The sequence below is a fragment of the Camelus dromedarius genome, chromosome 20 (assembly GCF_036321535.1).
Source record: "Camelus dromedarius isolate mCamDro1 chromosome 20, mCamDro1.pat, whole genome shotgun sequence".
NCBI lineage: Eukaryota > Metazoa > Chordata > Mammalia > Artiodactyla > Camelidae > Camelus > Camelus dromedarius.
In genome coordinates, this window is record NC_087455.1 from 2,225,053 (window position 1) to 2,240,158 (window position 15,106).

General features: G+C 53.1%; 1 protein-coding gene across 1 annotated transcript in view; it reads left to right on the plus strand.

The window, feature by feature from the left end:
* The first annotated feature begins 358 nt into the window (after window positions 1-358).
* LOC105095127 (maestro heat-like repeat family member 5) overlaps window positions 359-15,106 on the plus strand; it is a 53,482-nt gene continuing 38,734 nt past the window's right edge. Inside the window, exons 1-9 of the mRNA XM_064476651.1 lie at window positions 359-378; window positions 594-775; window positions 2,465-2,610; window positions 3,246-3,374; window positions 7,072-7,231; window positions 8,573-8,625; window positions 13,383-13,490; window positions 13,822-13,938; window positions 14,393-14,512. Coding sequence (XP_064332721.1) covers window positions 359-378; window positions 594-775; window positions 2,465-2,610; window positions 3,246-3,374; window positions 7,072-7,231; window positions 8,573-8,625; window positions 13,383-13,490; window positions 13,822-13,938; window positions 14,393-14,512 — 1,035 coding nt within the window. The remainder of the gene's footprint in view (window positions 379-593; window positions 776-2,464; window positions 2,611-3,245; window positions 3,375-7,071; window positions 7,232-8,572; window positions 8,626-13,382; window positions 13,491-13,821; window positions 13,939-14,392; window positions 14,513-15,106) is intronic.

The window sequence follows — 15,106 nt, forward strand, 5'->3', positions numbered from 1 at the left end:
GGAAAGAGGGCATAGGGAGGAAGGAGATGGAAACCAGTTTTAAGGGATCCTACATCCTTCCTTCCTGCCACACATTCCTTCTCAGTGTCTCTCTCACACGAGCATCTGAAGTACCAGGATAGTAGGGCCTGGGGCACAGATGGGGCTTGGTTCTGCACACCCAGCTTCATGGCTCCTGCTCCTGCAGCTCCCCGACCTCCCTTGAGGACCCCCAGCATGATATCTGGGTAGCCAGGGCAGTCTCATGTGTGTTCCTGAAAAGATTGGCTCCTCCAAGTCAATGTGAGAGCTGGAGCAGGGGATGGAACACCCTGAGCCCTCCACATCCCTCCAGCCACGTCTGTCCCACCAACGCTTGATGGGAAACCAGGCCCATGGGTGATGCTGCCCACTAAGCAGGGCCCTGGGGCCTCCAGACCCCTGCCCCCTTCTGAGGATTCAGCCAGTCCCTTGAACAGAAGGGTGGGTGTATGGAAAGATGTTGCCAAGTCTCATCCAGACCAGGGTGACTGTCAGCGTCTACTACACCTGCATCCATGAACATACCCAAGGGCACCCAGGTGCATGCACTCAGAACCCCTTTTCCATTTCAGAATCTGCTCCCACGTCTCTGAATCCACGAAGAAGCAGTTTTTCATGAAGGTGCCTCAGGATTCTGCCCGCAAGGACAGAAAGATGCACCCCACCACTATCCTGCTCTGCAAGTCACAGAGCAGCCAGGCTGCCCTGGTGCCCCAGGAGCACAAGACATTCTTGGAGGAAGCATACAATGCAGGTGACCCCTGGCCCCAGGACTTAGGTGGGGCAGGGGCAGGTGGTCCAATTCCAGCCGATCCCATCATGTCCCTCCACCTGAAGGCATCCTGGGGGTGGGGCCAGAGGGAGTCTACCCTCCGGGGCCTGGGGGGCGTCACCAGAGACTCCTGCCCATCTTCCTTGGCCTCTTCATGCCTCCTGAGGCAAAACCCAGAGCCAAACAGTTCTCTGCCGCAGCTCGCCCTCCGCGCTCCTCCAACATCTTTTCACACCTGAGAACCGCAGTTAAGGCCTGGCGCCCTCATCAGGATGCTTTTTCTTTCATTCAAAGGATGCCTTGCCCTCATAATTCCAGGAAAGGTTAAATTGCCACCTCCTCTGAGAAGCCAGTCCTGACTGTCCCTCCATCTTATTCAGGGTATATAGCCCCTCCCCTCTCTGTGTGCCCAGGGCCTTTTATGCAACCTTCTCACGGAACTAAAACCCACTGATACAGGCTGGAGGCTCCTTCAGAACAGAGCTGGGCCCTGACTCCCCTTTGAGCCTCCCACACAGCCCTGTGACCACACAGTGAATGGACATCATTAAGTGCTGGGTGGCTGGATGGAGGATGAAGGAATGAATAGACAGAGGGATAGAGTGATGGTTGATTAATTTACGAACAGATAGGTGGATGGATGGATGAATTTTAAAACAGATGAATAAGCAGCACTATTTACAATAGGCAAGACACGGAAGCAACCTAAATGCCCATCGATAGATAAATGGATAAAGAAGATGTGGTGTATATAGAATGGAATAGTATTCAGCCATTAAAGTGAATGAAATATTGCCATTTGCACAAACATGGATGGAGCTAGAAATTATCATACTAAGTCAGAAAGAGAAAGAAATATATGATATCACTAATATGTGGAATCTAAAAAGTAATGAACTTATTTATAAGGCAGAAACAGGCTCACAGACATAGAAAACAAACTTATGGTTACCAAAGAGGTGGGGGGGGAATAAATTAAGAGTATGAGATAAACAGACACACACTACTATATACATAACAGATAAACATCAAGGATTTGCTGTACAGCACAGGGAACTATATTCAATATCTTGTAATAGCCTGTAACAGAAAAGAATCTGAAAAATATATGTGTATGACTGAATCACTTTGTTATATACCTGAAACTAACACAACTTTGTAATCAACTATAGTTCAGTTTCTTTAAATGGCTGAATAGTGGGTAGATGGATGGGTGGCTGGATGGATAAATTTATTACTGGATGGATTGATGGATGAGCCTAAGGATGGGCAGGCAGTTACATAGACAGATGGACTGATGGACAGACGGACATACGGGTGAACGTGTGGGTGGATGGACAAAGGAGCAATGGATAGGTGGATGACAGATGAATGGATAAAAGTTCAGATGAAAAGGAGATTGAGTCAATGAGCGAGTGGAAACATGCACGAGTGAGCATGGATGCATTCCCTGCACGCATTCCCGCTTCTCATCCTCTCTGGAGCCCCACAAGGACCACCTGAGCAGCCAGGAGGCCCAGGATTTCTTAATGTGTTCAGGTCCGCAGTCCTCATTTTCAGATCACTCTTTCCCTTCCCAGCCCCACCCGTTCCTTGCCCACCCAGCCCGGCTGGCACAATGTGACCTTCCCACAGCACACCTACCTCACACTTCCTTGCCATCCGCTTTAGCCATCTGCTTCAAGATGCTCCGGGACCTGAACGGCTCAGACCCCCTCCGCCGGAAGTCCATCATCAAGAAAATCACGCACATGGCTCACGAGGCCCCCAGCCTGGTGCTGGGGACCATCCACGACTACTTTGTAGACAACCCGGAGGTGGGAGCTGCTTGGGCCATCGGGGCAGGCACGGGGGTTGGCGGGCTGGATTCCAAAGTGGGCTCCAATCTTGTTCCTCCAGGCAGCAGCTCTGTGCTTCGGGGCAAGTCAGTCTCCTCATAGATCCAGTGAGCCAAGGGGGAGGGAGAAAAGTGGGCCAACACGTGTTGACCGTCCTCTGATGGCCTCATGATAAGATGTGACCCCAGAGATGAGGAAACCAAGGCTTAGGGAAGGGAAGTGATTGCTTCAAGTCACAGAGGGGTGGATGGTTGGGGGGATGACTGGGGGAAAGTGCTGTCTGGTTTTTTAATGAATGAGTGAGTGAATGAATGAATGAATGAACGAATGAACAGGTGGAATGCTTTTAAAATCCCATAGCAGTTCCCTGAAGATAGGGACAAAGTTTTATCCATCCATCTCTGCAAAACCTAGCTCAGGGCCTGCACATCGTAGGCGCTCACTACGCGGGCCTGCACATTGTAGATGTTCACTACATGGCTGTTGGGTGATGGCCAAATGCATCCACACTCCCCGCTGGCCCCCTCACTGTCCCCCACCGATGCTTCCCCTGGCAACTCCCCTTGTGGTTAGACGTGACAGATCCCTGAGCCTCTGTCCTCTGCCACCCACAGATCTCCACACGGCACAAGCTCCGGCTGCTCCACGTCCTGGAGAGCGTCATTGAAGCCAGCGACTTCATGGAGGAGACCTGGGAGACCACCTTCATGCAGCTGGCCCTGGAGAACATGACCAAGTCTACGGTGGGCCCCCCCGACCCCTACCCCCACCCCCTGCCCCAGCAAAGAGGCCGCTCCCCCAAGGGCTTCCGAGGACGCAGGCAGCCGCCCCACGGGACACAAATAACGCCAGGAGTGCCCAGCCTTCTGGTGGACCTAGCAATTCTGACCCTCTTCTCATTGTGTTATCATGAGCCCCTTCAGAGGGACAACCCCATGCACCCACTTTACAGATGAGAAAGGGGACGCTCAGAGAGCACATTGCTGGTCTAAGGCCGCAGAGCCTGTAGGTGGAAGAGGCAGCGTCGGCTGCATTCAGAGCCCTTTCCCACGCAAGTCCCTGCCTGGATGTGGGCTCTGGGTTCCCCCACCACCACCTTCCGCACCGTTCCCATGGCTGCATCCACACCCCGTGTGCGTCCCACCCCTCCCCTGACTGTCACTCAACCCCGGGCTGCCTGTCTCTGGGTCTCCACCTGATGGAGACCACAGGTTTGCCACTGAACCATATGTCCCCTGCCACCCCTGCCCCTACAGCGGTCAAGGCTGCCAGGGGCCCAGCAACCGTCTAGGCTGACTTCTCCTCCAGGGACTCGAGGGCCAGCAGCCTTTATTTAGACAGAGTACCCAGGGATGCCCCTGGTGGACTCGGTAATAAACACGGGGCAAGTTGTGGTCGGAGAGCGGTGACTGTCACCAAGGTTATCACTGTGGAAGGAGCCCCAGCCACCACCCCCACAAAGCGGGAACAGGCATATTTAGCCCTCCCGCCAGAGGTTCGTGACCCCCTTTTGAAGCTGGAGGGACCGAGGCTCCAAGACTTTAGGACACTTCCCTGCAGTAACTGCCCAGCTGGCCACCAGCAGCGGTGGCGAGCCCCCACGCTCCCCTCAAAGACATCGTGGGCCACTGCAGTGCGGGTAGCAGGGAAAAGCAGGGAACAAGGTCCATACGTGCCCTGCGTGTGTTCCTCCTAACGTTCTTTTTTTTTTTTTAATTTTAAAAAGCTTTTCACTCACGGTTGTGAAACATAATCAGGCATACTTTAAAAGTACAAGGCATCTTCGTGGAGTTCACAGCCTACTAACCACACGGAGCTGTGGGCCAGGGACGGAAGGGACCCGGGCTGCCGGGGGCCACAGGTCAAGCAAAGGCCGCCAGTGTCTGGGTGACTCGGAGCCCCTCCGGGACAGCCTGCGGCAGGGCCGGGGCACACGGGGCACCGAGGCCAGGCTGCTCTGCACTCTCTGCTCCTAAACACACCACAGCGCACACCGGCTCTCCAGTGAGGGGCGGCAGGTCTTCTGTGGGTCGGTCCGGGCCTCACAGGGGAGAGCGGGTGCATCACCACCCAGATCAAGGCCGGCAAAGCACATCCTCCGGCATCTCAGGATCTGGAGGCCAGGCTGGGACCGCCATTGTCTCTTCCCTCCAGGGACCCCACCTCCTGCACCCAAGCCTTCCCCCTTCCTGATTTACTCTCTTGTGTTGAGACGCTGCCTCCAGTAGGTCCCTGGGAAAGCTTGCTTGGGAAGTACAGTCCTGAGACCGTGCGTTTCTGCAAATTCCTCCGTTCCGTTTCCCAGGGACTACGTGCCATTGATCGCTGTCATCTTGTCCTCCTTCCCCTGGTGACACCGCAGGGACTCCAGAGCAGCTCTGAATGCCGCTCCTTTACCCGCACCTGCCTTTGTGCCGGCGGCTCGCGGCACCGGCGTCCTGCGCTCTGTGATCCCCAGCGCCTGCCTGGCTCAGGGCTGCTTTAACCGCTGTGCGGGGTGGCGGTCCTGCAGCCTTGCAGTCCGGCTGCTTCGGTCCTTTCCTTCTGGGAAACGCTGACTTAACTCACTGATAACATTGTCCCTGTGTTTCTCTGTCTTGGGCTCCGGGAAAGCCTGACACTCAGGTGAGGGACTTTCAACGGTTTCTAACATCATCTCGCCTCTCTCTCCTGTCTCTCCGCCCTTTGTTCACTCTCTGAAGATCTGTGATCTTCCAAACCTTCTACTGAGCTTTCCGTGCATGCCTGCGAGCCTTTTACTTTCAAGAGATCTTGATTTCTGTTCTTGGAACGTTCCCGTTTCATCCTGTTTGCAGCTTCACTGACGCAGTGCCTTATCTCTCAGGACGTTGAAAAGACTGTTTTCTTCAAGTTTCATCTCTCTGATGGGCCTCTTTCTTCCAAGTGCCTTTCTCTGGGTTTCACCAGGTTTACGGCTTGGGGTGTGGTTTTAGTCCCTCCCAAGTCCGCGGCCTTCTCTGCGTGGCCGTGTGCCTGCGGTTAGGGTGAGTAAGGCGGTCTGAGCACACAGCCGGGTGATGGGTTGGGCGCCCGCTCTAGAGCTGTGGTCCCCACGCCGCCTCCCCCGTGTCTTTCCTCCTGGAACGTCCACATCTCCCAGAGAAGACCCTGATCCTGGGCCGGCCACAGGCAGCACCACGGAGGCCCTGGCCCCGGAAGTGTCTGCCCCCGTGCGTGCAAGCCTGGCCTCTCCAGGTGTGCAGAGTGGGGACACGTCCGAGCGCCTGACTGCCTCCTAAGCCGCCTTCCCCTCAGCCCGCCTCCCCAGCTGCACACACCTGGGAGACGCGGCCCTCAGGGTCTCCAGCAAACAATGGGAGAGTGTGCCGTGCAGGCGGACTGGTTCTCAGCTCGCCCCACTGCCCGCTTAGAGTTCTCCACCTCCTGCTTTCCGGCTTCAGAACATGGTCGCTATTGTCCTTTTTAAAAATCTCCTAAAGATAGTGTAGTTGAGGTCTTTTTTTTTTTTTTTTGCAAGAGCAAAATCAGATTCAATCCACCATCTTGATAAGAAGCCATCACATTCACCCTTTCAATACATTATAAATGATGTAAGGATTTCATTCGATGATTCAAACAGCATCCCAGGGCGCTTAGGGAGGGACCAGAGACCCCCTCACTTTTAGATGCCACCAAATGCAGGGCAGACGCCCAGCCTCAGCCCAGGCGCCTCCCTCACACCAACAGTTATAGAACTCACCTGTTGGCTCCCACCGAGAAACGGAGAACGGGGACTCAGAACCGCAGCAAGAGCAAAAGAAATTCCAGCACACCGGTTGAGGAAAGCGCTGCCTGTGGCAACACAGAGCCAGGCCCCCGAGGGCACCCTTCTCGTAGCCGGCGGTGGCCTGGCCAGGGTCCAGGGAGGGTCGGGGACTGGCCAGCTGGGCCTCTGCCCCCAAGCAGCTGACACTCTGACCCCTTAGGCCAGAGAACCTGGGACAGAAGCGTAGACTCTGGTTCTGAGTCTCTGCTGATTGAGACTCAAAGGACATGGCAGTGTCCTGAGCCACCAAGGGCTGAGGAAGAGCTGCCACCGGCTAGAGCCCTCAGGCCGCACCTCCTGAGTGCGGGCCTTGCAGTGAGCGTGGAAAGCGGGCTGGGATTTGGATAGACAGGTGAGAGGGACCCGTGTCCCAGGCAAGAGGCACAGCCCGAGCAAAGGCTCAGAAGCAGGAGGAATGACGGTGGGTTTCTGGAGCGGTCAGGGGACCAGGAATGCTGACAGTCACGTGTAGTCCTGAGTCCTGAGGCTGAACCTGAGCTTCACCGGCCAGCTCTGTGTACCGGGCTTCCTCAGCCTCAGCTTTCTATCCAAAAACTGAGCTGACAGGAGCTGTCCTGCCCACCCAACTGGACCACGTGTGAGACGCCAAGGCCCAGTGTGAACACCCACTCTTCCTTTCTGCCCCCTCCCAGGAGCTGGAGGAGGCGTACCAGGACGCGGCCAGCAACGTGCTGCTGGCCGTCTGCAAGCACTCGTGGCGGGTGGTGGCCCAGCACCTGGAGTCCGAGGTCCTGACGGGCATCTTCCCGCACCGCAGCCTCCTCTACGTGATGGGCATCCTGACCTCTAACGGTATGTCCTGCCCTTGGGGCTGGGTTTGGCCACCCTCTGGCCCCAGGCCAGCAGGGCAGGGTGGGGCCAGTCATAGAGAAAGACTTAGGGAGGGGCTCGGCAGGGCTGCTGCCCCGCAGGACACACACAGGACCGAGCATCGGCTGCATAGCAGCGAAGCATCTTCATGCCAGAGGCAATGGGCTGCGGCCCGAGCGTGCCCACAGCCCACCTCCCCTCGGCCGGCCTGGGCCATGTCGGTACCCCCAGGATAGGACACCAGCGGCCAGCTGTGCTGCAGGTCCCAGCTAGCCCATGCCCCTGCTGCCAGCACTTCAACGACAGGCCTGGACAGACCCAGGACAGAGCGAGAGGGTCCAGGAGGCAGTCCAGCACTGCCGCGTGGTCCTCCCCCTGGATCACCGGCAGACAGGGAGACCAAGCTCACAGAGGCCGTGTGACAGGCCCAGGTCACCTGGCAGCACATCACAGGCGTGCGGGGTCCTGGTCTCAGTGGCTCCTCAGTGGCTGCTGCCTCTGAGTCACTGAGAGGTCTGGACACCTGGGGTCTCTGAGGACCCTGAGGAAGGACTGATGGGGAGGGGTCCTGCCAGGAGGAGGGCTCAGCTAATGCAAGACAATAAACACTAAGTGTTCAAAACATGCCTGGCCCTGCCATCCGGAGCCCACAGACTCGCCAGGGAGCCAAGGGCCAATTTGCGTTAGTCGCTCATTCATTCATTCATTCATTCACAAGCATGAGCTGAGCTCACTGCTGCCCAGCTGGGGAGGTACTGGGCTGCCCTGGTGGCCATCAAGGAGGGCTTCCTGGAGGAGGCAGCCAAGTCTGAGCCATGCCTTGACGGATAATAGGAGTTTGAGGAGGGAATGGTGGGTCTACACCTCGGGGCCTTGAGGAGGAGTTGGTAAGCAGCCCCTCCCTCTGAGACTGGGTTTCCAAAGTTCCGTAAAAGCTTTCCAGCCTCCCCATGTGCCCCTCTCTGAGCCTCATTTTCCCACCCCTGAGGAGACCCCAGCACATCCCAAGTGACCATGACTAGAGGGAACCCTCCATTCACCATTGGTGAGCCTGAGGCCCAGATAGGGAACGTGGCCAGTCTGAAGTCACACACAGCAAAGGTGGCAGGCCACAAACTCCAGCCCAGCTCTCTGTACCCCAAGCCAAGTCCAGCCCACCATCCTCCAAGCCCACGTCCCCCATGGACCCAGGATGGGTAGAGGCAGGACAGCTTCACCCTGACTCAGTCCTGTCCCAGGGGTGGGGGAGACGGAGCCCAAGGCCCAGCCCTGGCCGTGGACATTGGGTCCAGCCTCCAGTGAGCCCCTGCCTCCCTTCCACAGAGGAACTATTCAAGGAGGGAGAGAAGGCATGCTGGGAAGAGCAGTTGGCCCGGGTAAGGAGAGAGCCTGGCCACCAGGGCCCTCTGCGGGGACCATGGGGGGCGACAGGGCAGCAGGCAGCAAGCCAACGTGGGAGGGCACCTGCGCAGCCCTGGGAGGTGGGAGGAGGGAGGAGGAGAGGGAGGGGGGAGGGAAGGGAGGGAGAGGCCCACTGTTACAGATAAGCAGACAGGCTTGGAGGGGAGACACTTGACCACAGTCATGAGACTGGTCCCTGCGGAGAGGTCTCTAGACACCTGGCACAGAACAACTGTCCAGCACACACAAGGCCCTTCCCCTCGCACTGAAGGCCCAGAGAGGTTGCAGAGGCCAGGTCTGAGAGCAGGGAAAGAAGAAGGATGCTGGCCTGCACTGAAGCCCCACGTGAAGGGCTTTCACGGCTGGGAGCAGGGACATGGGGCCCTGGCATGCCTGGGTTCAAGTCCAGGTTCAGCCAGTCACAGCTGTGTGACCTGGGTGACCTACTTTGCCTCTCTGTGCCTTAGTTTCCTCTTATGTCAGTGGGAATATAAGTCCCCAGCTCAAATGTTTGCTGTGAGATGACAGGAAACAACCCGTGTAAAGCGTTTGTCACCGCGGGACAGACAGGAGCCCTCGCTACGTGTTAGTTATTGTCGCCGCATGGTAGCAGCAGGCAGTAGTAATTCCATGGCATTTAGGAGAAATAGTGCCGCCGCCACCAGCAGCAGCCACACAAGTAATTAACAGAAACATGAGACAGAAAATCACTAAGGATACAGAAGACTTGAACAATGTAATTAACCCGATTGATCTAATTGACATTCCTTTCAAATGTAAACAGAGCATTCACCAAGACAGATCATTTGCTGGGCCGTATATCAAGTTTCAATAAATTTAAAAGGATTGAAATCAACCAGAGCACATTCTGGGACCAGAACATAAATTAGAGGTCAACAGCAGAAGGACACTCCGGAAAATCCCGCGTTTCTGGCAGTCAGACAACACGCTTCCAGGCAGCCGACGGAGCAAAGGCGAGATCACGAGGGAAATGAGGAAAGGTTCTGAACTGAGTGATAAAGAAAGTACGCCCTGTGGAAATCTGTGGGGCTCAACAAAAGCAACACTTAGAAAGAAATCTATATTTTAATGCCCATGTTAGAAAGAAGAAAAGTATAAAAACTGTTACCTATACTTCCACTTTAAGAAGCCACCCAAAAAAGAGCAACAAAGCCCAAAGTAAATAGAAGGAAGGACATAATGAAACTAGAGTAGAAATCAAAGAAATTTTTTAAACAGACAAAAAATAGAGAGATTTTTGAAAAGCAGAGAATAAAGCCAAAAGTCGGGTATTCAAAAACTGATAAAATGGTAACCTCCTTGATAGGCTGATCAAGAAAATAAAAAATACTAAATATCAGAAAAGATATTTGGACATGGAGTGATAATAAAATGATTCCTACAAATTAGGCAGTCTAATTCCCTGGAAAGCCACAAATCCCCTAGAAAGCACAAACAAAACTGACCCAAGAAGACACAGAAAGTCTGAGTAGTCCTGCAGCAAAGAAATTGGAATCATAGTTAAAAACCTTCCCACAAAGAAAGCTCTGTGCCCGGATGCTTCACTGGTTAATTCTGTCACAAGCTGAGGAAGAAATAATACAGATTCTATACAGATTCTCTCAGAAAATAGAAGGAACACTTCCTAAATCATTTTATGCAGCCAGCACAACTCTGACACCAAAGTCAGAAAAAGACATTACAAGAAAACTATAGACCGTGTTCTTCATGAGGATGGACTCAAAAATCTTTAACAAAATGTTAGCAAAATAAATCCAGCAATATACCAAAAAATTTGCACATGTTCACCGACCTGGAAACTCTCAGAACCCAGTCCTTTGGGGTTTTTTGGAGGCTTCATTAATAGATATGATTAATGAAATCATTGGCCATTTATACAATGGAATACTATTCATCCACAAAAACCGACAACATAACGCCATTTGCAGCAACATGGATGCTCCTGGAGAATGTCATTCTAAGTGAAGTAAGCCAGAAAGAGAAAGAAAAATACCATATGAGATTGCTCATATGTGGAATCTAAAAAAAAAACAAAAACAAAAACAAAACATAAATACAAAACAGAAATAGACTCATAGACATAGAATACAAACTTGTGGTTGCCAAGGGGGCAAGGGGTGGGAAGGGATAGATTGGGATTTCAAAATGCAGAATAGATAAACAAGATTATACTGTATAGCACAGGGAAATATATACAAGATCTTGTGGTAGCTCACAGTGGAAAAAAAATGTGACAATGAATGTATGTATGTTCATGTATAACTGAAAAATTGTGCTCTACACTGGAGTTTGACACAACATTGTAAAATGACTATAACTCAATAAAAAATGTTTAAAAAAATAAAAAGAGAAAAATAAAACGCTACAACTAACATAGTGATGAACCTGCCCACCAAGACTAGAATAAGGCAAAGATGTCCATCTCTCCACTTCTGGTCAACATTGCACTGAAGTCCTAACCACTGCAGTAAGGTAAGAGGAAGGGGGAAAAAAACATACAGATTGCAATGGAAAATGTAAACCCAGCTTCCTTTGCAGACAACATAACTGCATACACAGGAAATCTCACAAAAGTTTTCTTTAATGCTAGAAATATTAATCACTAATAATTGACTTTAGCAAGATCTCAGGATACAAAATCAATATGCAAATGTCAATTGAATTTCTAGATACTAATACAAACAGCCGGAAAACAAAGTTCAAAAAAAAAAACAATGACACATCCGCATTAAAAACATAAAAGACTCCAAGATAAATTTATCAAAATATATGCAAGATCTTTACAAAACTTTGCAAAAAGAGATTAAAGAAAACCTAAATAAATGGAGATATATGATCATGGGTAAAATGAGTCAATAATGTTAAGATGTCATTTCCCCCAAAATTGGCTTATAGATTCAGTGCAATGCCAATGAAATCCCAACAGACTTTATTATAAAGTTAAATATAATCTACATATTAAAATTTTATATGGAAATTTCAAGGGACCTAGAACAGCTAAAACAGTCTTGAAAACGAACAAAGTTGTGAGAATTATTCTACCTGATTTTAAGATTTACTATATAGCTACAGCCAACCAGACGGCGAGGAGCTGAGAGAGACTAAACCAATACATCAGTGGACAGAATAGAAACTCCAATATAAAACCACACATATGTAGTCAGTTTGTTTGTTTGTTTGTTTGTTAGTTAGTTAGTTAGTTAGTTAGTTAGTTAGTTAGTTTGAATAAAGGTACCAATGCAATTAGGAAAGTCTTTTGAACAAATGGTTCTGGAACAATTGCATATCTAGGAGGAAAAAAAAGAACTTTGATGCCTACCTTGAACCATTCACAAAAATTAATTTCAGATGGAATCAAGGCCTAAATATAAAAATGAAAACAAAAAAAGTTTCTAGAAGAAAACACAGAGGAAAGTCTTGCCAACCTTGGGTTAGGTAAATATTTCTTAGGACCCAGAAAGCAGTCATCATAAAAAGGAAAAGATGGATAAATTTAATTTCATCTAAATTAAAGCATCTGCTCATCAAACAACACAGTGAGGAAAGCAAAAAAAAAAAAAAAAAAGGAAAGCCAACAGACATGGAGGAAATGGCCACGGCCACAGTAAGCATATCTGCCAAGGGAGTGTGTCGTCAGTAAATGGAGAACGTCCTACACCTCGGTGAGGAAGCCGACAACGGCCCGGCTGCAAAAGTGAACAAAAGGGTTAAACAGGCACTTCGCAGAGCAAGACATGAATGACCAATCAGCCAAAGAAACAGTGGTCAGCAGCTTGAATCCTCAGGGAAATGCCAACTTAAAACGCGGTGAGCTGCCCCCACCGTCCCACAGACGGAACTCAGAGGAGGGAGGACGACCCACCAAGCTGGCAGGGAGGCGCGCCGCTCGCGGGCGGGTGAGACCGCCTTGGAAAACTGGCATTTTCTCATAAAGGGAAACACATGACTCAGCAATTCCACTTTTAGGTACTGACCCCAGAGGCATGAACCATTTGTACACAAAATTACACATACAAGCGTGTTCCTGGCAGCCTTGTTCATAAGAGCCTCCAACTGGAAACAGCCTGTACCAGGCAGACCAATTCCCTCCCCAGATACCGAAAGTCAATGACTGGCTCGTCCACCTGAGGAAACTAGCGAAGGAACAGCCTGTCCGACTGAAACCAGGCAGAAGAAATGAAATAATAAAAACCGTAGCAGAAAAAGAGGAGCGAACTTGCTGGAACACGCAACAGCACTGTATGTTTAGAGATGTTTCCTTCATGTATTTGATTCATTCCTTTATTAAGAGTGTCAGCTACTTGCCAGGCGCTGTCCTAGGTGCTGGAGAGACAGCTGTGGGCAAACCGGACAAGCCCCCGCCAGCATCCACACCCTAGGGGGGCCACCCTCAGCGGACACTCACTGAGCATCTTTGACGGCTGAGCCCTGGCTTGGTGCTGGGGACATGGTCAGGCTCCCAGTTTCCAGGTTTCCCCCTTGGACACCTCCAGGGAGGTGAATCTTGAAAAATGAATTTCTTGTCCCTGAAGGCTAGCAAACAAATCAGAGAGCGGGCTCTGGAGCCTCAGAAGAGGGGAAGGGGCAAGAGGACAGTGGAGTCAGGGCTCTGAGTGGCCAGGGCTGCGCCAGGGCTGGTGGAGGCCGGGTTCCCAGCTCACCGGATGGAGGGAGAGGCCGCTCAGCCCTGCCCACGCCCATCTGCTCACAGATAGCCATCAAGTCGGTCCAGTTTCTGAACACAGATGCGTGGTCCAAGGAGCTGCTGGGGGCACTGACCAAGCCCGACCAGATACACCAGGAGCAGCCCCCAGAGAAGGTGGGCCACAAGCACCCCTGCTGCCCACAGCACAGGCCCGGGGCTCTGTCCACAGGACGTATGCCTAGAGCAAGATCGGGCCCCAGAAGGAAACTGAGGGACCCCAAAGAAACAGGGGCAGGGCCTGGGCAGCAGGACTTGAAGCCGCACCCTTGAAGCTTCACGACCAAGCAGGGAGCTGATGGTCCCAGAGCAGGGCGGGCAGGGTGGCTGCCGGAGCCCAGGGAGGGCGAGGGAACCTGGACAGGGGAAGTGGCAGACCATCTGGGGTGGACAGGGGTGGACGCGAGGAGGGGTCAGGCTCAGGACAAGAAGTTGAACCCTCCCCTAGGCCTTCCTGTTCCTCTACTATGGGCTGATCCTTCAAGCTGAGGACAATAGCACCACAGTTAGGACACACCTGAGGACCCTCCTGGAAACGTCCCACCAGTGGCCCAAGCAAAGGGAGGTGAGGACCTAGCCCCCACCCCATCCCCCAACCTCCTGACCCCGACCATAGGATTAGCCTGATCCTGGTCACACCCTGAGCCCCGACTCTGGTCACACTCTGAGTCCACCACAGCTATGTCCTCTTCCTTGTCTCACATCTATTTCCTGGACTCTCATTCCCACCTCTGGCACAGGTCTGCCCAGAGCTGGGTGGGGGCGGTGGCAGTGGTAACAGACCTCTAAGGAGTCACCTCTCCCTCCTGCCCCACCCCCACTGCCAGCCCCTATAAAGAGATGCCCACGAGGGTGGGCTCAGAGATGCATGTCCTCAAGAGGGTAGGGGTGGGAAGCAGATGCCCTGTGACCTCAGACAAGTCCCCTCCCTTTCTGGGCCTCAGTTTCCACACCCCCAGGTGAGGGGCAGGCCTGGTTCAGCCACCCAGCTTCCATGACCCTGGCCCCCGCCCCCGCAGGGCATCGCTCTCACGGTGGGGCTGGCTGCAGCCCGCCACCTGGACCATGTCTGGGCCGTCCTGGAGCAGTTTGGCCGGAGCACGCCTGTCAAGTGGAGCTTGCACAGCTTCTCCCCTAAGGTACTGGCTCCCTGGGGGTCGGGGGCCTTGGCCAGGGACTGGGACAATGGGACCCAACCCTCCGTGAAGGTCTAGGCCTCTGAGGAGGGGGATTCTGGGGCGAATTAGGGGAAGGGGCTTTGGACCATGCGTCCTGAGCTTTGTTCCCGCCTCTGTGCCCACCTGTGTGTGACCCCTGTGCCTCAGTTTCCTCCTCTTGAATAGCAACTCCTCCTCACAGCTGCTGGGATGGAAGGGAGCCTGGCTGGGAGGCCAACGTAGTGGGTGCTCGGGTGACAGCTCCCGGCACGGCTGTGGCACCTGCTGTGTGTTCCTTAGTGGCTGTTTGATCCTGGGCCTCATCCAGAGCACGAGACAAGGGCCAGCGGTCAGCCCTGGGCCCCCGCTGATGAGCGGAGCGGCCCCCGCCCTCACGGCCCCCGGATGACGCCCACGGGCAGAAGCAGCGCCTGGGACTGTGGAAAGGGAGCCTGGGCAGGACAGCGGGGGAAGAGCCCTAAGGAAAGCTGGCGGCCTAGGGGTGGCCGGCCAGCCGCCTCCCGGGCGTCCTGCCGCCAGCAGGCGGCAGAGCAGGGTCTGCGACCCGCCTCTCAG